This window comes from Stegodyphus dumicola, chromosome 7 (assembly GCF_044657685.1).
Source record: "Stegodyphus dumicola isolate Sdum_Otavi_A_Nest chromosome 7, ASM4465768v1".
NCBI classification, from domain to species: Eukaryota; Metazoa; Arthropoda; class Arachnida; order Araneae; family Eresidae; genus Stegodyphus; species Stegodyphus dumicola.
The window spans coordinates 22035614-22062456 of NC_140774.1; the positions used below are offsets into that span (position 1 = coordinate 22035614).

Sequence of the window (26843 nt, forward strand, 5' to 3'; positions counted from 1 at the left end):
CTCCTCCACTTGCCAAGACCTCATCTTTTCATAAAACACGGCCCAGACAATTAAAAATCAGACTTGCAATAGTTTTAACGTTTCGTTACTATTTTATCATCTAACTTAATTATTTAACTTAAACTGTTTAGTTATTAAAATTTAAACTAATATTCTAATCTTTAAAATCTAACTCCCCCATACGCTACTCAAAATACTTTTATTCCATGAATTTTTGTTCCAGCAATCTGCACAAATGTACAAGCTTGCATATCTTCAGTCATCATCTGCAATCAGGTAATTCAAATTAATCCTGTCTCTATTTTTATTTCTTTTCCCCTTTTTAATCCATTTTTCCTCGCCTGCCTTCCCTTTAACTATCTTAAAACTTCTCCGTCTTTTTTACAGTTAACTTTCTTCACGGTTCTTTCCGCTTCAAAAGTTGCTCCTATTCTTCTCTCGCCACGGGCGGTAGGAGAACTTTTTCGCCTCTTGAATCCTTTCCCCCCCTTCTTTTCGTTCCACCATCCCTTGCTCCGAGCTTTAGTCGCAAGACTCTCCCCCCCCCCAGCCCATCCCCAAGGCATTAGCAACTACTGCGGTTTTCCGTATTACCTAAAATACCTTTCCCAAGCCCTGGAAAATTATGTTTCCCGGCTGATTGTCTTCCAATCTTTCCGATTCCATTAATGCAACGCATTCAGGAATTCGCCTTTATTCATCACCTCTCTCTCTTTCAACCTAGTAAAACAGGTTGAAAGCAGAAAGAATTTATCGTCCATAGTGTGGGCTCCTTATTCACCTCCTTCCCTGTAAACCCTTAATGGTCTCCTTCATTACCCTTCAGCCAGTGCTTTGTCTTAATCACCTCAGTTCTCCTTAACGAAGTTGTGGAGGTAATTGCATTAAGTTGCAAAGGTACTCCGGAAAATATCGCCTTGGGCCTTGGGTCGACGCTGGACAACCCGCCTTCCCCGCTGGCTTCCATCGCGAAATCTCCTCCCTCTAAACACCCCTCTATTTTTAACCTTAACGGAGAAAACAGCAGCTAACAAATTGTCTTGCTTCTACTCGCACATGTTTCCGGTAATCCGAAGTTACGGTTATTGAGATAAAACTTTTATCACCCAGCTTGGCGATCTTTCTCAACATACCTTATATTTCTCATTGCAAACGAAGGGTGACATTTTTTCCGTTCCTTTTTTTTCCAGGGACATTCTTTCCGTTTCCCTTTTTTCCGGATGACATTTTTTCCTACAACCGGGAGAAATACCTTATACATTTGCAATAATCTTAATTTTATTTAACTATACTACGTAGAGATATCACACAAGTAGTTAATGCTTCTAAGTTGCGCAATTGGAGGTAATAATTTTAACAAAATTATTTCTTAAATGTATGATATTAATGACAGTTTAATTCTTATTTAATGTATGACATTATTTAATGTATTCTTATAATAATGTATGACAGTTAGTTTAATTCTTATTTGAAGTTTTTCTTCGAAAAACAACACTAATCGCAAAGGAATGACTAAATTATAAAATTTGCTAATAAACTCCAGCGATTTTATAGAGCTGTAAAACGAAAATGTCTTATACTTATCCATACGCTGTAAAATATTCATTGTTCCTATATCCAAGAATTGAATTGTTTACTCTCTAATGCTGTATTAAAAAATCTAAGAAATGTGAGAATCCTTGAGTTAGTAACGGGAGAAAAAGTACGAAGTCCTCTTTCAAACTCTTTTTTACACTGAGGAATCAACTGCAAACAAGTTAATCTGTGCCGCTTCTGTCAATTAAAAAGACCGAGTCGATAGGGAATTTGACGTATTGCTTATGGAAATTTTTAAACGTGAGCGAGCATATCTAAAGTGTTACAGAAGCTTTCACAAAATTTTAATTTTTAATATATAAACTAATAAACTCAGAATTAAGATAAAAGTTAAAAAGTAATTTTATACTTAAATGATAATCTCAATGACGTAAAAGTAATTAATAAAATATAAATAGATGGCAATCATTTTCTGGCAAATAATTTCTGAAATTCTTAAATGGTACAGAAAACTTATTAACTAGAAAGTCAAAACCCCCCAAAATCCGAAATTATCGAAAATTCATAAATTTTTCATATTAAATAGGCTTTTGTTTAATTAGTAAATCGAAAATACTAGATAATGTATTTAAATAAACGCAATACAAGTCGAGAATATTCCGTCAATTAATAGTACAAAAGAAATCACAAAATAAATAAAAATAAATAAATAAATAAATAAATAATTAAAAATAAATAAATAAATAAATGTTTGTTTTTCAAACACATTAATGCAGTTCGGAAAATACTGGATATGCTTCTTTAAAAAATAAAAATTAACGATTTATTTATATAAAACATGTAGCGTCCGTTTTTTAGTACGAAGGGCATTTTACTTTTGCATTACTTAATGGAAACAGAGTTTCAAGCTTCACACTTTCTGAATTTCATTACGAATGATTTTACACTCATGAATAAAATTGCTGAACATTAGTAATTTTAATCGGAGCTGAAATTCCGAGAAACAAGGTGGCTCAGGCATGGGGTTTTCTCAGTTTTCTCCATGTATAATGTGAATTAGAAAATCCTCCACGAAGATATCCCATTCCTTTAGGCAGTTAACCCTGAGAAAATGCTTTTACCATAATCAAATAGCCTAACCTAAACTTTTACACTCATATTTTTGTCGAGAATTGATTTTATGTATTTATATTCCTTCCTACTGATGACATTAGGAAATGAAAGCGAAATTAAGGAATTTTTAATTTAGATTTCGCTTTATAAATACCATCTTCTACATTTACGATGAGGTATATATTCGTATATACATTCTCATGTTAATTTTGTTGCTCTTACTCGGAAGGAAGAAAGTACTGCATCTGGAGGGTAAATGTACAAGAACGCTAAAACTTTACAAAAAAGTGCTATATCTGTAACGTATTTTCTCCCTCATTACTGCGCGACATTGTGATATAGTAATTAGGAGCACAATCTATAGGCATCGGAAGGTCTGGAGTTCGAATACCGTTGACGGCATTGCACATTTTTCAAGTTTTCTGCTTCAACAAACCTTAATGACTCTACAGACCTAGTGAGAAAATATTGGCAGTTGCCACATTGTTTCTCTCGCTCTCGCATAGTCAGCCGCGGTCTGTGTAGCCGGAAAAGGGCAATTAGTCTCGAAACACGGGATATTGCGCTGACTCGCTTTAAATGTTGTTCGCTTTTCTTTGGAGTCTGTTGCCATTCGGCAAAAGGTAAGACATTTACCTTTTAAATTTAATTTGTCTCTTATTGATTAACAAACTAAGCTGTTTGGAAAAAATATATGCAATCCGTAAGAATATATAAGAATATTTTTTTACTTTTAATCTGATTGATTTAAATAAAAACGCACTTAATTCAGCATATATCTAATTAAAAAAAACATTAAATATTTTTATAAGATTATGTTATACATTTTTTTCCTTTTCAAATATATAGAAGATATCTAACGTTCCCTTCTTAGTCTATATTCATGTAGTGGCATATAAAATGTTTCGTTATTTCATATGGACCATCTCTGTTGATAAAATACATATATAAAACTTTAAAAGAACTCTTTTGGGAGATTGTAAAAATCTGAAGCATTTTAGAAATTTTCATTCCTTTCCCTGAATGTTAGGCATTTCTTGTGCCTTTAAATTCTAACCTAACTTGCAGAGATCTGCTACTTTTGTTTTTTCCTGCTTTACATTCATTATACATTTTATGAAGATTTTTGTTGATTTTCCTGCGGTGATGTTCATCTTGAATTTTGAACATCATTATCGCCATCTGTTGAATAACATTAAAAATATTTTTCTTCAGAAATCTTTTTCAGTTATTCTTTCTTTAGCAAAACCTCATTTCAGTAGAACAAACTTTTTTTGTGTCATGCATCTCAGTATTAATTATTGTCTTAAATACTATAAATAAATGCGAATAATTAATTTAATTTAAAAGTGAGCAAAAATTAGCTTCAAGATCTTTTGAGAGATTTTGAATTCACCATTAGCTAGTTTTGGCAGTTAAGAACAATACATATTCTTTAATTAAGCACCATTGCAAATTTTCGCCCAGCATTTGTTATTCGTTTGCCTGGAATAGTCGTTAAATACCACGATTAATTTTTACTCTTATGCAATTAATGCAATAATAAAAGGTATTTTTCACATACGGTGCACTCATGCCGGCTTCTGACAAGACAATAAGAAACTCATAAAGACATAAGATTGACTTATATTGAAACTGAAACGAGAAGTTTGGTATTCTGTTCAATAAAATAAAGGCATCAACTTTTCGTTTCTTTGTTTTCATTAAAAAAATAAAAAAAAAAATGTTGCAAAGGCATCAAAGTAACGAATTCAAGCATCTCATCTTTTAGCCTTGACTTATTTGGCCTTCAAACAGCCAAGTAAACACATACCCTCTCTACTTAGCTTGTCTGTCTTTATCTTTCTCGGGTTTATCTTTTCAAATTCATTGCGTAATCTACTGTCTCTATTTTGAAGTATCGTATCAAAGCTCCATCGTTAACACTTTCAGTTCGTTGCATTGTAGTTGCAGTGGTGGTAATTGCAATGGGGTCAGTTGTTACAGTGCCGATAACGTTTGCTTTGGGTTTAATTTCAGTGAACCCTTCAGGTAAGCTCCTGTTTTATTTTAGTAATTATTTTCCTTACTAATTTGATAATAAATGTAAATTTTACCCTTTGAATTTTCCCCTCAAATTTTATTTTTTGTTTTGTTTATGAACGATTTAAGATTTATTTTATTTCTATTCTGATTGACCTGTGAACCATTATATTTTGGAAGCATCATTTAAGAAACTACTCCATATTTGATCATAAATGCAAATTTTACACTTTAAATTTTCCCCTCAAATTTTATTTTATTTGTTTACGAACGATTTAAGATTTATTTTATTTCTATTCTGATTGACCTGTGAACCATTATATTTTGGAAGCAAACTACTCTTTCAGTTGAAAGTTTTAAATTAAAATTATAATTTTTACATTAGAAAAGAAGGCTAGTCTTCAGCTTCAAGTAAATTAATTGACATAACCGTCATTTGTATTCTTACAGTGATGAAAGCAACGTCAAACATCAGAAAATTTTGCATTCAAAGTCTGTAAGGTTTCTAAACCAAAGACGTTAAGCAGACACCAATCAAAAAATTTCCTTTAGCATGATCGACTTCTTTACATATTTATGTAGTTGGCCGCTAACTGTGAAGCGATTCTGTTTATAAAGACATTTCCTGAAAATAAGGCATTCAGTAGATATCGTGCAATTCTCAATGCAAACCAGTTAATTCGGAAATCCTATAGCGAAGCTATTTACAGAATAGTGTCGAAACAAAAGTATTGGATTTAATATGCCCAATAAAAGGCTTTATCTTAAAAAAATAAAAATATTTTTTCATATTTATAAGAGGTAAATGTTCATATTTAAGAATGAAAAGTAATGTCTGGCATATGTCCATAAACTCGCGAAAGATTTCGTAATCCCTTTTTTACGTATCTGCCTTATCCATGTATTATTATTTACGTGTTTCGCTTTAAGGCACTAAGGAAGGAAGGATGCCTTCGTGGTAGACTTTCTAAGGGAAACTGGCTCATATTAACACGTTACACATGAGGAAAACCACGAAAACGCCCATACAAGTGGCCCATTCGCGGGATTTGAACCTCTGACCGAACTACCAGTGTTCAAGACATTACCGCTTGGCCGCTGGTGGGCTTTATATATCGAGGTAGTTGATGAAAAATTCAATTTTCTCTTAAAGTCTTTTGTATTAAGTTCAGATTTTTTGAAATTTGCACTAACACACTCATGCACAATAACGATATTTTCGACATATTGCCGGGCTCGAAAGAATGGTGATTTAATGTCTTCTGTCAAACATGTACTCTCAGATTCCTTTATCAAACTGTTGTTTTATTAGGAGCACTTTCTCGTCCAAAATTGCACGAAGCTTTATAACAGTCTGCGCACAACACTCATCGTTCTTGTCACGAATTTTCGCAATCAAAATTCGCTGTTCCTTTGCGTAGCGCTTCATGTCAATAATAAAGCTGCAGCAAAGCTACGAAATGATAAAATGTTCAGTGATAAAATGCCAGAATTGCTAGCTTAAATCAAACTTGACATCCTTAAATTGGAACATTTACCTTTTGTAAGAATGTAAAAATATTATAAAATCTTCTAAAAATAAAATATATTTTGCATATATTAAATCCGCTACTTTTATTGGGAAACCCTATAGTTTTCATCATTCCCTATAGTTTCATATCCATTACATGTGTAAGACAAATTTTCTGCTTTTAATGACGGCCACAGGCACCTGTTAGATGTTACACTGATGATACAGCGAGAACCTTCAAACCAAGACGCCCAAATCTTGCACTGTTACCCTAAGGAATAAATGTCTAGTGGGGGGTGGGAGACTTCGAAATTAGAAGTTCGTTTAATTTAAATTTATAATCATCAGAAAGTAATGTCTCATAAATAAAATACCAAAAGCCTGAAACTTTTGGAACAGAAATTCATACTGTAGAAAGGCGAATTCAACTTTTTTTGCTCCATCTACCTCTTTAACCATTGCTAGGCGACCATTCCCTCTCCCTCCGTTCCTAAACTCTAAAATACATATACAGCCGAATTTTACAAGTTTTTGTTTACGCCGAATTTTACGAGTCAGAGCCAGTCTGAAGTTAAGTAACCTGTGAAGCCGTTATGGATCATTTCTTGCACAGTCACTTCATGTCTAGTTAGTTTATGTAACCCAAGTATAGGAGACATTATATTGGCGCCCGAACAATGAGAAGAAGGTGAGTCATTGAGGAGATCACATTAAACGGTGAAGTTTTCTGTGAGCTCCTCAACGACTCAAGTTTCGCCGCCATAGTTAATCCGATGGCGGAAGGAATTGGGATTAATGACTGACACTCTTAGAGCTTCTATGAAACCAGCAGCAACTTTTGATTGGAAAACCTCAATTCTAAATTTTACCGAACAGTTAAATTATCATTCTCTACTGTATCCAGTGCCAGAGACACAGAAAGTTACCATTGCTACATCCACACTTAGAGGCTAGGCTTCTACTTGGTAAGTGCATTGGCAAGCACGTGTTGGGTGAACCTGGAATCGAGATCCACAGCTTCGAAAATTTCAGAAACGAGCAAATTAAAACGTTTTTCATCATCCAAGATAGGGCCAAGCTCAGGTCGGAGCTATTTACTACTAAGTTTCAGTATGAAGTCGTAGACTTGACGGACTTCAGTCCAAATTTTTAGTTTGTTGTACGGTAAGAGGCCGATGGAAGAAATTATGCAAATAATTTGGTAGCGACTACGACCCCAAGTACAGGACCATTTTGAGCTCTGAAATCTAACAATGTTTAAAAACTTGTTCGAATTAGCCACTAAGTTTTAAAATAGACGAGTGGCAGGGGAAAAAAAAAAAAACCGAAAAGCAGGGTATGAATAAAAACCGATAGTCATTATTTTTGCATGGAAAGAAGACTCCAGAAAATCAGTTGCAAAGTTAAATAAAATAAAAGTAAATAAGGTTAATCTTTGGATTATGGTAACTTGGCCATTTTTTGGCGAAAATTTGGCAACCAACCCCGCTACAGCAACCTGCTAGTTTTTGTTTGGATGCCATTTTGTTTTCACGAAGTAAAGGCATGTAACTTTTATGGAACAAAAGTGCTTAATCATGACAAATATTAGGTGCGAAATTGGGCGAAAGCGCAGAATCGCAAACTGCTTGCCGCGTTTTTAAAAATGGCACATACACGGCATCTATGTACACGTCGACCTATTTTCACTTAAAAGAACATCCTAGAATTGCACAAAAAATGGCATTGCGCATACTCTTGACTTTATCCATGTACACTGCTAAAGTCCTAGCTAGTAACCTTTATCGCCTTACCAAAATGTCGCCAAACTACCTGTTACCATATTCCAAAGATTACCCGTAAATAAAATAATAAACCAAAATTTACAACTTAAAAAAGCTAAAAGATATAATATTCTCCCAACGTTTCGTCATTGTCGTTGTCACGTATCAGACAGTAACGTCAGAACAATCCCACGAAAAGCAGTGCAAGATTGCGCCTGTCATCGGGAAGAGCCTCGAGCACCATTCAGATGGCAGTACGAAAGAAATACACCCATATGCGGTCAAGTCGTAAATTTAGAACCCCTTTTTTCCTGGGGGGGGGGCTGAAAAGTAGGGGATAATCCTGCTCCTGCTCTTGACAAAATGTGGGGGTCGTTTAAACATCTAACTTCTCTACATTCAGTTTTATACAGAGGAAAATACAAATTGAATTCTTCGAATGAATGCAATTTTGTACAATGAAAATGTATTACTTACGATAAACTGTAAGATAAATAACATTTTTTTTAAAAGCCATAGGTGTAGAAAGACAGATATTTGTTACACGAATGAATTTGTAGTAAATATTGAGTTTTTCATTTCGAATGCTATGTTCCATGTATGCGAAGTAGCTGAGTATGTGAGATAATAGTCAAAACCGAATGGCTTTCAACCTTTTCACGGCTAAGGACTGTTTCTCAATTACATTGTGGTCGCTGCTTTTTGGTTAATTTTCTAATGACATATAAAGAATAACTGTTTTTATTTGAGACTTATGAATAAAATAACGCAAACTAGACTGCAGAAAATTCTTAAGATTGAAGTTAAATAATACTGAAAAATTTTGTGTTTTATGTGTAGTAGTATTAACTACTACTATAATCCTTAAATGGAATCCTTAAATTATATATATCTATGTATAGGTATATATAAATGGAATCAAATATAGAACAAGGTATAAAATATCTTTATTATACAATGTTTATTACCATACGTATATTTACGTAATATCAATATAAATAGTTAGTTAGGTTTCGTACATATATAATTTATATTTATATTTGTATTTTTTGTATTAGATTCAGTATTGTATAGGTATCTGAAGTTTAACTTGTTCTCTTTTTGGGTTACGACTTTAAGTGAGAAAGAATTGTTAGGGCCTTCATAGGGATTACATTATATACAATCAGTTAGGATCCGACTTTTCCTTTCTTTTAATCATTATATATATTGAAATACTACTTGATAAGTATACATAAAATATAGCAGTTTTTTAAGCTACTTATTTATGTATCTATTGTTTGGTCTGGTTTGTTTGATTATAGCAAAGCATTCGACAGTTATTTGCCTAAGGGTAAGGGTGCCTCGTAGAGAACTTTCTAAGCAAAACTGACTCTTATACACGTTACACGTGGGGAAAACCTCGAAAACGCCAATACAGCCGATCCGGATTCGAACCCCGTATCGACCTGCCAGAGTTCAACGACTTTACAGCTCAGCCGCTAGTGAGCCCTTATATGCGGTCAGGTCGTAAATTTACAATCCCTTTTTTCAGGGGGAGAGCAGACAAGGAGCGGACAATCTCGCTTGGGATCTTAAGAAATTGTGAGGGTTGTTTAAACATCTAACTTCTCTACATTCAGTTTTATACAGAGGAAAATACAAATTGAATTCTTCGAATGAATGTAATTTTGTACAATGAAAATGTGTTACTTAACGATAAACTGTAAGATAAATAACATCTTTTTTTAAAGCTCTAGGTGTAGAAACACAGATATTTGTTACACGAATGAATTTGTAGTAAATATTGAGTTTTTCATTTCGAATGCTATTCCATGTATGCGAAGTAGCTGAGTATGTGAGATAATAGTCATAACCGAATGGCTTTCTACCTTTTCACGGCTAAGGACTGTTTCTCAATTACATTGTGGTCGCTGCTTTTTGGTTAATTTTCTAATCACATATAAACAATAATTGTTTTTATTTGAGACTTATGAATAAAATAACGCAAACTAGACTGCAGAAAATTCCTAAGAATGAAGTTAAATAATACTGAGAAATACATTATTGATGCACTTTTGTGTTTTATATGTAGTAGTATTAACTACTACTATAATCCTTAAACGGAATCCTTAAATTATATATATCTATGTATAGGTATATATAAATGGCACCAAATATAGAACAAGGCATAAAATATCTTTATTATACAATGTTCATTACCATACGTATATTTACGTAATATCAATATAAATAGTTAGTTAGGTTTCGTACATATATAATTTATTTTTATATTTTGTATTTTTCGTATTAGATTCAGTATTGTATACGTATCTGAAGTTTAATTTGTTCTCTTTTTGGGTTACGACTTTAAGTGAGAAAGAATTGTTAGGGCCTTCATAGGGATTACATTATATACAATCAGTTAGGATCCGACTTTTCCTTTCTTTTAATCATTATATATATTGTTACGAATTTGGTATTTAAAAAGCTAATGTTAGTTCAATTATAAATTAAATGGTTTTATTTCTCGCGCAGTGCAGCGCGTGACGAATATTAAAAGAAAGCTAAGCCGGAAAAATTAAAAATACAAGAGCGCGTGCGTTAAATAAATAAATATCTCTTTTTGATTTCGAGAAAGTGCTGGAAAATTCTAGCGCGTGATTTTAAAATCTTATAAAAGGAGAAAAACATCTCAGTTTGGAGTAGTTGCTTAGTTTGTTGTTGTTTAGAAAACTGCCGTTGTTGATTATAGCGAATTCGCGAATTAGCGTTCTTTAGCTGTTTTGAATTACGTTCTATTGTACATTTGAGTAGTTAAAAGATAACTACTGTGAGATATTGTGATAATTTGAGAAAATTTAAGCATTTCTGTTGTGATAATAATAAATTTTTGTTCATTTTTCATCGGACTTGTGCATTCATTTCATAACGAACCCGTACGCACGCAACAATTTTTGGTGTCAGGAGTGGGGTTTTGAATGCCAATCACAAGAGCGATGGAAGAACAGTTAAAACAATTCATGGTAGCCTTTGCTACATTTAAAGAAGAAATGAAAGACTCCGTTAAAGAAGAAATTAGGTCCGTTAAAGAAGAAATGAAGTTGGGCCAGGAATCCGTTAAAGGAGAAATTAAATTGGGCCAGGAATCCGTTAAAGGAGAAATGAAATTGGGCCAGCAATCCGTTAAGGAAGAGATGAAATCTCTTAAAAATGAGATGAAAGCAGGTCAGGACGAAATGAAAAGAGAAATTACCTGCGTAATAGAAAATAAATTTGAGGCTATGGAAGGCAGAATAGACGCGGTTGAAACTAAAGTTGGACAAATAGAAGAAAGAGTTTCTTCGGTAAAAGAACAAGTAGAAGAAAGAATTTCTTCTGTAAAAGAACATATAGAAGAGAGAGTTTCTGCCGTCGAACAACAAATTGATGATAGGGTTTCTGCTGCCGTCGCCAAAGAAGTTGACAGCCTAAAGAAGTGCATAGCGACGGTAGGAAACAATTCTGAAGGTTTCAAATTTTTATCGATGCCTGCTCGTTCCGTTCTGAAACTATCTACATATGGTGGGAAGACCTCCTGGCAGGTGTATAGGACACAATTTTCTATCGTTGCGGATGCGAATGGATGGGATTCCCAAGCTAAGGCCTGTCATCTCGCCGCTTCTCTGAGAGCAGACGCAGCGGATATCCTGCAGACGCTTCCCGAAAACCAGAGACTAGACTTTGAAGCTCTATCCGGCGCATTGGAACTGCGCTTTGGTGAAAAGTGTTTGAAAGACTACAGCAGGCTTCAACTAAAATCCCGTCAGCAGAGGCCCACCGAAACACTTCAGGAGCTCGCCACGGATGTTGAAAGGCTGTCACATCACGCCTTTTCGGAGTGCCCGACAGAAACAAGAGAAATCCTGTCGCTGCAATATTTCATCGACGGCATCCGGGATCCTGAAATACAGAAAGCTCTTCGAATGGCAAATGTAAAGGACATAAAAAGCGCTCTGTTGTACGCCATGAAATTGGAGGCAGCCCAGCAAGCAACTCTTAGAGATCGCTACCCAGTCAGAGCTGTGCGAGTCCACGACTCAGGGGACCAATTGATGGCTCGTTTAGATGATTTATCCAGACAAGTCGAAGGTTTGATACGAAGTAGGAGCGAGAAGAAAGTGGCTCCAAGGTGTTGGAGATGTGGTAGTGAAGGTCACCTAAGACGGAATTGCAGAACGCCCCAGGGTACGGAATATAAAGCAGATGATTTTACTAGACAAGTCAGTGGCTTGAGACGGAACAGAAGTGAAAAGTGGTGTGGTGTATTTAATTACGGCAAAGCACACTAGGGCTATCTGCCTAAGGGGAGGGATGCCTTCGTGGAGGACTTTCTAAGGGAAACTGGCTCGTATACACGTTACACATGGGGAAAACCACGAAAACGCCCATGCAGCCAGCCCGTTCGCGGGATTCGAACCTCGGACCGAACTACCAGTGTTCAGCGACTTTACCGCTCGGCCGCTGGTGGGGCCCAGAAGTGAAAAGAAACTGGTTCTAAAGTGCTGGAACTGCGGAGTTGAAGGCCACATACGAAGAAACTGCAAAACACCCCGAGGTACGGAAAATAAGACCATTTCTCAGCAACGACGCAGTAAACAAATTAGTGACCATATCGAGGAACGGAGGTTGCCAGATAATGAAAAACCTTGTTTTAAAGCGCTTAAAATTTATACAGTGAGTGGCAACAGTAACGGACTGTCCATTAATGGGAATATCGATGGAGTTCCTTGCAATATGATCATTGACACAGGAGCTAATGTTACCATCATTAGGAAAGATTTAGCTGAACAGTTTAAAGATAAACTTATTTGGACGCCATCCTGTGTTACACTTCAGACTGCGTCTGGTGATAAGATCGACATAACTGGGAAGTTAAACGTAAGTATCACGTTTGGAAGTGCCGCCTACACTGTAAAAAAAAACCTCGAAGTTTACAGACAAAAGTCTTGTATAGTTACAGAAATGCGAACAATTACGAAGGAAATACCTGTAACGAACACAGAACCAAACGAAACTGTAAACTCTACAGGAGTTTTTCAAGAAGTTTTGCTTGGATTTTGTCCGTAGCGTGTGATCACGTGGCTTAAAACGGCTGAGAGAGAAGAACCAATCAGGAAGAAGGTTGAAAAACAGCGTCTTAGCGGGAGAGTTCAACGATAGTCGCCATGTTAGCCATTATTTTTGCTATGGTCGAGGTAAGTTCGAAATAGTGTTTGACGTGTATTTTACTAATTTTATGTAATGTATTTGTTATGTTCTTTACACTATCTATAATTAAATTCTTTTAATGTTTAGCTTATAATTCTAATGCTCCTAAATAAACCTGTGTTGAATTATTGTTAGAGTTCAAATCACAGAGCTTGTGTTCCATTTAGTAAAATAAAAACTTTTATTCGTTACATCTGCAGGTGTCTGCAGTTAAACTGCTCATATTTATAAACAGAAACAAATTTGTTAATATGTTAGTTTAAAAACAAATAAGCTTAATATTAATGTTCTATCTATAGTCTAATAATTTCTCATGTTAAATATTTATGTATCTTTTAAAACATATCGCGTTAGAATATTCATATTTTTCATTTTGTTGACAGATGTAACATTATTATTCCATACATGTTATCATTAATCCCAGCGTGAACTGCTTTAGAATATTTTTCAGAGCATTATTACACTATGTATGTTATTATTAATCTCAACGAAAAAGAAAAAATAAATGTAATATATTTAAAAAATTCGACAAAATAACTTAACATATATTAAAAATGGAATATCATTTCATTAATACATGCGATAAGTTCGCCTTAAAAGATTATATAGTCGGATAGCAATTACATATTTATAAAAGTATTCAATGTATATTATTTTTTGTGTTAAAGATAGTTTTAATCCAGGACAGTCTTTACCAACTTATAAAGCATCTATTAAGTTACATTATAACCAACATTTACAAAAGGCAATCGAAATGCCGTGACTTTGACATATTTTTAACTATGATGTAACATACTAGGAACATTAAAGAAAAAAAAATTCTATTTTTTCCTTTATGCTTGTTGAAAAGTAAAATATTAATAAAATGGTACAACATTCATTCTAGTACTTACAATGTAAATTTACATATAAATTTTGGTGCAAAGTTCATTATAAAATGCATTTGCTAATATTTAATAGTTATAGCATTCAATATCAAATCATGGAAATATTAGTAATGATACGTCAGTTGCATATATTAATTTCAATACTCAGCTCAAAGCCAAATTTCTTCTATATCTGAGATAACATGTATTTTTTGAGAATAATTCTTTTGTGTCATCTTTTCATTTAAAAATCTCTTTGAGATATATTTTAATGTGAATTATTTTCAAAATTATCCTCATTAGAATGAATGTTGTTCTCTTTATTATGTTTGAAACTGCCGTTACGCTAAAAAATATATTCAGAAAACTATTTATTGCTGAATGTTTAAAATAAGTTCTACTGCTCCTTTTTGACAAAGAGTATCCATTTGAATTGCAGTTGGTTTTAATTAATCGTTGGTTGTATTTTTAAGAACTACTTGATAAAATTCAACAAATTAGTTCAATCTATGAGTTCATCTGAAAAACCTAAAATTTTTATTCCAATTCTGTCATGCGTATATATTTCAAGAATGAAAAAGAATTACAAATTCACTATCCAACAATACTGAGTAATATGTTGTTGATATAGCCAAACTTAAAATGACCCCTTTTAAAACCAGATTAAATAAATCATCGCGTATTTTCGGTCATCGAATTTCTTTGGCGTTAAAAGTGTCATAGATTTAGTAAATCCAAGGGTCAAGGTAAGCTCAAATATTTTTTTTCATAGTTCATATTTGCTAAGTTATAAATTTTGCTGATGCAAAAGTTATGTAACTTATGCAAACATATGCTTAGAGTATTTGAACTAGTGTTGAAAAATCACTGGAATTTAAAATGTAATTGACAGTATGCCTTAAAGCTTGTTTTGGTAAAAGCATATTTATGGGTGCCCCTTGGCAAAATTTGGCGATTTTTGGCAGTACATGGATACCGAGTTTGTGCAATTCTTTGACCATGTTATTTTGGCTTGTGTAGCGACGATTTGTGTGCCAAAAACCGCCGCTACACGAAGACAGATTGCACATACTCGGTATCCATGTACACATCGACCTATTTTCACTTAAAAAAAATCTGTGAATTGTACAAACTTGGCATCGCGCACTCCCTTGACTTTATCCATGTACACATCGACCTATTTTCACTTAAGAAAACATCAGAGAATTGCACAAACTTGCGCTCCCTTGATAATACAGGGAGCACCCTTCAATATACTCTAACTGCTGTTTTTCATAAATTAAAACATTTTAGGCATTTAAGATATCTTCCTGTAAGTTACAACTAAATGAATGACTCTTAAGCATAAAAATTTCAAATTTTTATGCTTAAGAGTAGAAGGAGTTATACACTTTTTAAATAACAGTGTCAGAAAAATATACTTTTTAAAATATGTAAACCATTGTTTGAAGTATAGAAAAACCTTCCTTAGCAACTATACCTCTTTAAGTGACTATGTCAAGTATTCTGGTGATACAAACATTGATATTAATTATCACTTGATTATTATGTTGATTATAGCGAATTCGCGAATTAGCGTTCTTTAGCTGTTTTGAATTACGTTCTATTGTACATTTGAGTAGTTAAAAGATAACTACTGTGAGATATTGTAATACTGCATGATAATTTGAGAAAATTTAAGCATTTCTGTTGTGATAATAATAAATTTTTGTTCATTTTTCATCGGACTTGTGCATTCATTTCATAACGAACCCGTACGCACGCAACAATATATTGAAATACTACTTAACGAGTATACATAAAATATAGCAGTTTTTTAAGCTACTTATTTATGTATCTATTGTTTGGTCTGGTTTGTTTGATTATAGCAAAGCATTCGACAGTTATTTGCCTAAGGGTAAGGGTGCCTCGTAGAGAACTTTCTAAGCAAAACTGACTCTTATACACGTTACACGTGGGGAAAACCTCGAAAACGCCAATACAGCCGATCCGGATTCGAACCCCGTATCGACCTGCCAGAGTTCAACGACTTTACAGCTCAGCCGCTAGTGAGCCCTTATATGCGGTCAGGTCGTAAATTTACAATCCCTTTTTTCAGGGGGAGAGCAGACAAGGAGCGGACAATCTCGCTTGGGATCTTAAGAAATTGTGAGGGTTGTTTAAACATCTAACTTCTCTACATTCAGTTTTATACAGAGGAAAATACAAATTGAATTCTTCGAATGAATGTAATTTTGTACAATGAAAATGTGTTACTTAACGATAAACTGTAAGATAAATAACATCTTTTTTTAAAGCTCTAGGTGTAGAAACACAGATATTTGTTACACGAATGAATTTGTAGTAAATATTGAGTTTTTCATTTCGAATGCTATTCCATGTATGCGAAGTAGCTGAGTATGTGAGATAATAGTCATAACCGAATGGCTTTCTACCTTTTCACGGCTAAGGACTGTTTCTCAATTACATTGTGGTCGCTGCTTTTTGGTTAATTTTCTAATCACATATAAACAATAATTGTTTTTATTTGAGACTTATGAATAAAATAACGCAAACTAGACTGCAGAAAATTCCTAAGAATGAAGTTAAATAATACTGAGAAATACATTATTGATGCACTTTTGTGTTTTATATGTAGTAGTATTAACTACTACTATAATCCTTAAACGGAATCCTTAAATTATATATATCTATGTATAGGTATATATAAATGGTTATTTGCCTAAGGGTAAGGGTGCCTCGTGGAGAACTTTCTAAGCAAAACTGACTCTTATGCACGTTACACGTGGGGAAAACCTCGAAAACGCCAATACAGCCACCCCCGACGATCCGGATTCGAACCCCGGATCGACCTGCCAGAGTTCAACGACTTTACAGCTCAGCCGCTAGTAAGCCACACACACACACATCCACACATATACATTAAATAGTATTTACATGTCATGTATAAAGTATAATTGAGTGCAATTTAATCATAAAGAGTTAGAAAATATTCTACGGAATTACTTCACTTCGTAGACTTTTTGTTAAGTTTCACCATATTTCTTAAAGAGAATCTCAATGCTAGTTCCATTTCCAAGCTGTTTATGTACCTTTTTTTTCATGCTTTGAATTATATTTAGAAAGTTATTTCATTTTTAGAAAGTTATTCAGCTATTGGTTATAGCTGAAAATGCAGTTTTTTTTATTGAAAAATTTAAGGGTAAGAAGAGAATTATGCCCTTTTCTAATTAATTATTCTTGAGGCATTTAAATTTTTTTTTAAAAAAGCGCACATTAATACGTATCACTGAACTAAAGTGGTCGACACAGGACAGATGAAAAAAATAAAAGAATTACAAAATGTTGCAGAAATTACATAAAATAGCGAATAAACTTATTCGGCACAAGCTCGCTAAATGTAAAACAGATTGTTCAGTCAGAAAGCTCGCCTTGTCACAGAAATATACTGTTCATCGGGCTTAAAGGTTATTCAGACTAACGTGCGAAGTGCAGTGAGTAACTTGTATTTTCCTTTGAATGTATAAACTAGCAAAAAAAATTGAGAAAAAATTGACAATTAGATGCAAATTTAACAGATGGATTGAAGGAACCCTACTGCAACGTACCACTTTGTGTAAGCATTTTCGTGGATTTCCTTAAGGTATGTAAATATGAGCCCATTTTCCTTAGAAAATTCTCCATGAAATCATGCCTAGCCAACCGTCATATGTTTTGCCATATTCAACACAAAATCATTCTTAAGATGATTAATTAATTAATTTTATATTAGATGATACGAAGCTTTTCAAAAACTAAGATGCTTTCCGTAAACAATTAGTATTAATAAGCTCTGTTCAACTGGAATTGGGTTGGATTATTTGTTTATATACTGATACTGAATGATACTGATATACTGATACTGAATGATACCTAAAAACACTTTTTTTTAAATATATCTCCCCTTATGATCCTTGACACAGCCGTTTACTTTCCCCTTCCGTAATTAACGTCAGTCTCCTGCTCTTGACCGCATTTGCCAAGCCACCGGTAGTACGACTTTGATCAGTTCCGCCCCCCCCCCAGTTTTGATGGAAAGCAGCCGGGGTGACAGGTCTGAGGTTCTTCCACCCATATATATACCCATATTATATATATATATAATATGGGTATATATATGGTATATATATATATATTCCACCCATATATATAATTTATGGTAGGGTAAGCCCTACCATAAACTCTCGAGAGGACTTTCACTTCGCCGCTAATTTAGAGTGTTCCTATGCCGCACAGACATTAGACATTTACGAACATCCAGGCTTTCTCCGGGATTCGAACCAGGCCTTTGGCTTTTACACGGGTTATTTAACTTGGTTTGCATTTATACACCAAATTTTACTCACACACGGATTGGCTTACATTAAAAAATATACGATTTTTAAATTTTTATATCCAAGTGTATTCTTGCTGAATGCAAGCACATTAATTTAATATCAAAGTATTAATAACATACACCGATTAAAACTTTAAACGCTAAAAATTTAGGGAATTAGGTTTACTTCTCAATTTTTTTTTTTTTTTTTTTTTAATATTTTGGAAATTTATTTTTATATTTTTTATGACTGTTTCCCCCCCCCCTTTTTGGGGAGGGTAAACGCAGTGCATTGTTATCCAGAATTTAACAAAATAACAAAATATTTATAAAATACCGACTGTGAATGAAAAATCATTAATGTTGATGTAAATTTTCTTATCTGAGGGATTTAATGTCTTCATATAAATTCTTGGAAAAGTCTCGGAATATGCCTAACATTATTAAGAAAACTAAGGAGTTTTGAAAAAAATATCTGAAACATTTTGATTGCGGGTATTCTAAACACTTTTATCAGTTGATATAATTGTACATCAAACCTCATTTAACGAGGAAATTTGAATTCCATTACAACAAAGGAGTTCCATTTTTTCATTACATATAATTCTTCACTTAAGTAAAATTGTAACCTTCTTCTATAAATATAAACGCTGACTAGCACTAAACGTATTTAATAACAGAGCCAGTGGCGTAACTAGAACACTTGGACCCCTAAGCAAAAATTTTTCCTGGCCCCCCTCAATAAATTTAATGTGCTGAAAAATAAAAATTGAAATTAAAATTTTTAAAAAGTTAAAAAAAATCAAGGATTTCACAAGCCAGTGTTTTTATGATGAATTTTATTACATCTGGATTATTTGTTAAAAAATAAAAGCACATCCTTAGGGAACCAGTTGAAAGGTACGTAACATGAAGAAAGAATAAAAAGGAAAATATTTTCCCTTAATCAACTGCGAAATTTGCTTTAGTCTGGGTATTATATCAGATGATTTTAATCAGTTATTTAAGACTTTTTGTGTGCGTGCGAGAGACAGACTTTTCTCTCCTTTCACTGAGATACATACTGATAATAAATGAATAAGTCTATATAAAAAAAGGAACATGTCACGTAAAGTATAGCATTAAGAAAAGTAAGAAAGCTTAGTTTTACGGAGACTTTTATATAAAATCCAAGAGGTTTTACATACAAATATGTTTTGAATTTTTATATAGAATCTGCACCAATAAGTTTTTTTTTCGCTTAATTTAGCAAACTTAAATAACTGGTTATATTATAAAACATTGAAAACAATATATTCTGTGAAAATAGAAGAGAGAGAGAGAGAGAACGGAGGACGTGGGCACTATCCCTTTATCAAACGGTTAATTAGTATAGCAGCACGTCCACCACTATCTATAGCACCCCTTCAAAATACATAATGCCACCTGAAAGGTATTCAACGTGCACGACAAGACATACAATATAACATGTTACAGAGTTACAGATTAATATTCAAGATACATTACTGGTATATTACTGATGCAAATATGACAGATGCAGAACTAATTAAAGGCTGATATAATACTGGTACTGATATTAACACTGATTAATACTGCTACATTACTGATACATTGATATAAAACTGAATATTAATACTGATGAAATGGGAATGATTTTGCACAAGTCGGTAAATAAATCCACGAAATTATACGTTACAGAGACCCCCCCCCCAAAAAAAAGAGAATTAAAATATCATAGATCAATGTTCTACTGTTACATTACTTGTACATTACTGATGAAATATAACTGATACACTACTGATACAAAGCTGATATATTAGTGATACAATACTTTACTGATTGTAAGACTGTTTTTATTGCTCATGCGATATATGCATGAGCAAATATGCATATACAATACTTTACTAGTATTAATACTCATACAATACTTAACTGATATTAATACTCATACAATACGTTACTGATATTGATACTCATACAACACTTTTATTGATATTAATACTCATTCAATACTGACAAATAGTGATTAATTGTAAATGGGAAATACTGATACTGATACAATACTTTACTCAATTACGACTGTTACATTACTGATACAAATGTGGATATACAATATTTAACTGTTACAATACTGATACAATACTTTACTGGTATTAATACTGACACAATACTGATTAGTACCGATACTATACTTTGCTGGTGTAAGACTATTATATTGTTGATACAAATTTGCATATAATCCATACGGAGCATACGTTTATGGCAACAGGAGAATTTACGCTGTCTGACACAAGTCCATGCCCAGCGCAGACAGTTTGTCCATTAAACTGACAACCTTTGTAATCAGATATCTCTGCTTTATGATAAATTTGCAGAAGGCCTGCCTGTTGGTACTTGGCAATTGAATATGAAGATCAGATGTCAATGGACAAGTGGTCAGGTAATGCTCTGGGGATCCAATATCTCCGCAGCAGCAGAACTCAGTATGTCTGAGCCCGCGTTTTGCAAAATATTGCGGAAATGGACCATGGCCAGTGATAAATCGAACGAGCTGAGGGTTGGAAATGATACGGTCAGTGTCCACATACGCTATGTGATACTGCGTTCGTCAACCGGTTGAGCCCTCGCCCCATTCCTCTTGCCATCGTCCAATGGCCTTCAATCTCAGTCATTTCTTTAGATAAGAAATAGGCCATGGGATATTGACTTGAGTATCTGCATTGCCTGAAGCTGCCTCTTTGGCTAGACTGTCTGCAGTTTCGTTTCCGTAATGCCCAGCATGAGCTTTGATCCACTCAAGTTTAAGCTGATGGGGGAAATGCTCTCTTAGGTCCTGCTGAATGGTTTGAATGATGGTAGATGGATGGTCAGGATTACCTAAAGCACGCAACGACGATAGACTGTCTGTTTTTATAACTGCTTTTTTAATACCGTAAAAGATTAAGTAGTGTAAGGCTTGTGCAATAGCAATCGCTTCACCTTGGAAGACTGAATTTTGAGAGCGCAGTTGACCTTTCCAATGATGTGTAACTATATGATTCCGCAAAACAGCAAAAGCACTGCCTGTGTTTTCGTTGATTTTCGAGCCGTCTGTATAAATTTCAATTTGAGAAGGCAGAGCTGTAGCAGTTGGCTGAACTTGGATGCGAACACCAATGCCTTTAAATGATGGATGGGTACGAAAATCAGGAGCCGGGATTTCATACTCTTCTGGAAGGAAATATTCATCAGAGAAGTAAGCTGGACGCCGTAACTGTTTGATGAGTTGCCTGACAGCCTCTTCTTCAACTCGTAAGTGGAGGGGTAATAATCCCGCTAAAACATTGATTGCATTAGAGGCTGTTGTGCGATAAGCACGAGTTATGTTTAGAGCAAAGGGTCTCTGGATTGCTGACAGATGTCTAATTTTACGGCCCTGCATAGGATATGCCCACACTGCTGCTGCATACTTAATAATCTTTTCGACAACTGTCTTGAATAAAATTTTCTGAATATGTGGGTTAAGACCCCATTTATGCCCCTGTAGCTGCTTCAACCGTCTGGCAATTACCGATGTTCTGGTCTTGAGAACAATTACGTGAGGAATCCAGGTCATCTTTTCATCAAAAATAAGACCCAGATACCTCAGTTCTTTAACAATTTGAATCCTTTGTTCATTGAGCATAATACGTGGTCTTCGCACCAGTGACCCTCCTTTTTTAGGAATAAGCAGAACTTTAGATTTTTGATCAGCTATAGTTAGTTTTAGTGATGTACACAGAGAGTGGAAGAGCGTGCATGTATCATTGCAGTTGGATTGCAATTCTTCACGAGATCTTCCTCGCACTATCAAGGCCGCATCATCAGCATATGCGTAGATATTTGTATGTGTTGGCCACTCAGCTGTTAAAACGCTGTTGAATGTTAAATTCCATAAGTGAGGGCCAGCACAAGAACCCTGTGGACAGCCCATACTTTGTTGACGTTCTATATAGCCGTTATTATGAACAACTAAGAGCTTGCGATCAGAGAGGTAGTGACATAAGGTCCGAAAGATGTTAATTGGACAGTTGGCATCCCTGAGCGCTTTCCTGATAGCTGGCCACCAGAGGTTATCGAAAGCACTCTTGAGATCAATACTCACGAGTGCAGTGTGGTAGCCATTGTTTCTATTCTCTAGAATAAATTCTCGTATGTCATAAAGCACATGTGTAGTTGAAAAGCCAGTCCTAAAGCCATATTGTCTCGGGCTAAGCACGTTATGACTCTGCAGATGGAAACGGAGTCTGTTCATTAAGAGTTTCTCAAAAACTTTACCCATTGCTGATAATAAACAGATAGGACGGAAAGAACCTGGATCTGCTGGGTCCCGATTCTTCTTTAAAAATAAAATAACCTGTCCTATCTTGAAGTGCTTAGGAAATGTGCCTGTGCTAAAAAGTTTATTGAAATACAGAACAAAGAATGCTGGAGCTGCGTTTATAATAACTTTTACTATAGCGTAATCCACGCCATCTGCCCTGGCGCTTTATTATGTGGTAACCGTCTGAGCACTTGCAGGAGGTTCCTGTTGCTTAAAATCCAAATCTGGAGCGGCATCATATGTTGTGCTATCATTTCTAACTAAAGCATGATATGTTGTGTCACCATTAGCAGAGTCCTGACTAAAGACCGCGTTTAAGATTAGTTGGATGTTTTCTTTTGTATAATTAGTAGTGGTGGGCAAAGTAGTGGGGATATGAAGACGCGCCGGCATGAATAGCTTCCCCGTTACTATTTTATGATGGATGCCATAAATTTCCTTATTGTTAGTACAAAATTGCTTCCACGAATTGATTTTGGCTTCTATAATCATTTTCTTATAAATTGCGCGCTCTCGTTGAAAGCGTTGTAATGTTTCTGTTTGTAATTTGAGTCGCCTGTCTTGTTTTAATTTACGGCGAAGGGCTCGACATTTGCGTTGTTGCGTGCGGAGAGCTCCAGTCCACCAATTAATTGTATGGAGTTGTTTGGTACTACGTAGTGGAAGAAGTTTATCACATGCCTCTTTGATAGTGTTCTGTAATGAATCTGTAAATGCTTCCAGATGTTCCCGAGATTGAGCCTGCATTAACCGCGGTTCTAATTCAATGAGAAGGCTGCGAATCTTATTGATGAAGGAAGTGATTTTCTGTCCTGGCAGTTTATAACGTTTGATAATTGGTACTGATGTAATCTTGTCTAATGTGAAAGTAATAAATTTGTGGTCTGATAAACTTATCGCGTCTTCAACCTTCCAGTCCTGGATAAGGTTTGTTGCATGAGTTGTTGTAAACGTGAAGTCTGGCCAACGGTGAGCGTAAATTCTATCGTATGATGGAGGAGCACCCTCAGTGTTCTGCAGAACAAAATTATTTGAGGAAAGAAAATCTTCTAAATCTCTTCCTTTAGGACTTGTTACAGCATAACCCCATGTTGTGTTATGCGCATTATAGTCCCCAGCGAAGACCATGGAGATATGGATACGTAGTAGTAAGTTTTGAATTGACTGTGTGACCGGGTTCAAGTCCTCAGATGGGGGTGAATTTTGGGATACTAATACCACTGTAAGAGACCGTAAATCAAGGAGGATGGCAGAACTATCTCTTTCCATAGTAATAACTGAGGGAGACCAATCTGTGTTGCAAAGAAATCTACAAGACTGAAGAATTGCAAAGAAATCTACAAGACAAGACTGAAGAATAGTCATATTTTTCAATTGCGCCAAAATATGTGTAAATATTTATTTTTGAATGATTTTTTTTTACCAGGGTAACAACTTTTATTTTATAATATTAGCTATAATTTTATAAAAGCTCCTTGCCTTCATTTCCGAAAACTCTCGAACATAGCCAGAAAGATCAATTTCTTTAGGTGTATCTTGCTCTACAGAAATTAGAGCAAGATTTGTCAGTTTAGTCCCCATCATAGAAGATCTTAAACAAGTTTGTATGTATTTTAATTTCGAAAAAGATCTCTCTCCACTTGCAACTGTTATAGAAAAGGACAGCAAAATTCGAAGTTTTCACTCCAGTATATTTGGAAAAACATTCAAGATTTTATACATATTCTAAACTGACAAGGGGCTCCGCTCCAGGAACGATGTACTTTGACAGATCTTCCAGTTCATCACAAAGTTCCGAAGCGTTCAGATTACTCGAATGTTTATTTGTGAGTTTCAATTTCTAGTCTTTGCATCTATTCAAAAGTTCTCTGAAATATGTTTGAGGGTTCCTACGTACAGGAAACTGTACCGTAGTTATGCTCCGTATTCCCGAGTAAGTTCAAATCTTTCTTCTACAGAACGAATAGCAATGTTTAACGTGTAGAAATACAGTTCTACTTTAAATTCCTCTTCCAACACTTTGTATGTTTTCATATGAAGCCTCGTACTCAAACAATCTACGTCGCCTTAGGGTATGATGGACTGGCTAAACGAAGGGTAGATTTCTAACGTTTCTTCCATTTACTTTTCTTCGGAGATGAAATCTATTAAATTATTATTTAAATTATTAAATTATTATTATTATCACTTCTACAACTTTCTAAAAATGTTTTCTCATTCTGCAGAGCTCCGACAGCTGACTGCAGATTCGTCTTTATACTTTGCAGAATTTACTCGCGTGGTTTACATGAATGAGTATATCATGCCAAATAACAACTGAGACGAGAAATTTTAAATTTTGTCTGCCAAGGATGACGTCGAATGCCATAAGAAACTAGAATAAATATTTTTAGCAAGTTATAATAGTACAGAATAAATTTCCTCCACAAAGAAAAAAAAAATGAAAATGTAAACAATGATTTGTGTTAATTTTTATTTACTTTTTGTTTAAAACTTTAAAAAATTTTGCAAAATTTGTAAAAAAAAAAAAAAAAAAAAAAAAAAAAAAAAAATAGCTCTTTCTGTAATGTTATTTTAGTGGCAATAAAACACTGAATAAGATGAAAATAAAAGAATAAGAGCAATTAACTTAAAAAATTTCCACTTAATTAACCAAACAGACAAAATATTCTGCTTCCGTGCTATGATTCGGGGGAGGGAGTTATCCATGAAATAAATATATAATGAAAAGGAAATGAATAATTAAGACAGAAACGAGACAAGGGTAAAGCCAGTGAGAAACTTACTGCAAGTAAACAGCTAGAGGGGCAAAATTAGTTCATACGAAATTTACAAAAAATCTGAAAGCTTTCAGGTTTTACGTTACGCCCAAAGGGGCATTTTTTTAAAGATTCGTGTGCTACTTTTATTTATTAAATATCATGTTCTTCCCTCTTAAACCATTAAATTAAATTCAACAGCAATATCGCATGAGCATATCTTTAGAATTTCCGATACACAGTCTCGAGCATTAGCGATAATTTTTTTTTTTTTTTTCGTAAAAAATTTCCATTGCTCGCTTTGAAATCGTTGAGTTTCTTAATCAAAAACACGTTAAAGAGTTATAAAATATGAAATCGATAATAAAACAAACTACAAATTCCAAATTCGGGCTTCCAGATGCCCATATTTGATGCAAGATTACATGATTCAAAATTGGATGGCTCTAGGTACCGTTGTTTTACCCCATTGCGAGAAATATAGATACGTTTATGCAGATTTTTCATTATTTAATTTCTTTAAATATAACACAGGGCTGTAATATTTAGTGGCAACAATTTGAAAAGTGAAACGATATTTATAGTGAACCAACGCAAAATGCCAAAACGAAATTAATAGCCTTTTGGGGCTAAAAATTTAGAACTTTTAGGGTGAAAAATCTAGCGCAAATGTAGCTAAGATTGATCAAATTTAAATTTTTAAAATTTATTGTTTATACTATCAGGAGAGAGTAATATGCTTGTGCAAAAGATTATTGCAACCAGTATAAATATTTAACGAATAAAAATTAAGCAAAATAAATTAATTTAGTCCAAAAAAGGTGCAATTTGCTCTGTTGGACTATTATTTTCGTTTTGGCATTTTGCGTTGGTTCACTATAAATGTCCGATTCACTATTCAAATTGTTGCCACCCAATATTATCGCCCTGTGTTATATTTAATGAAATTAAATAAGGAAGAATCTGCATAAACGTATCTATATTTCTTGCATTGGGATAAAACAACGGTACTTAGAGCCATCCAATTTTGAATAACGTACGTTTCCACCCGAATATGGACATCTGGAAGCCGAAATTTGGAATTTGCTTTATTATCAATTTCATATTGTGTAAAACTTTAACGAATTTTTGATTAACAAACTCACCGATTTAAAAGTGAGCAGTGACAACACTCAACGAGGAAAAAAAATTGCGCGAAACTGTGTATCGGAAATTCTAAAGATATGCTGATTTTAAAATTATTTTGCGACATTGCTGTTAAACTAAATTTTATGGTTTAAGTGTAAAAAACATGATATTTAATAAATAAAGGTAATACACAAAACATTAGAAAAACGCCCCTTTAAACA

At 34.3% G+C, this 26843-nt stretch overlaps 1 protein-coding gene across 1 annotated transcript in view; it reads left to right on the forward strand.

Annotated features, from left to right (window-relative positions):
* Positions 1–4558: 4558 nt before the first annotated feature.
* The window catches only part of LOC118204274 (uncharacterized), a 280535-nt gene continuing 258250 nt past the window's right edge, over positions 4559–26843 (forward strand). The window contains exon 1 of the mRNA XM_085821358.1: positions 4559–4680. Within this exon, the coding sequence (XP_085677484.1) occupies positions 4617–4680 (64 nt within the window). The 5' untranslated portion in view covers positions 4559–4616. The remainder of the gene's footprint in view (positions 4681–26843) is intronic.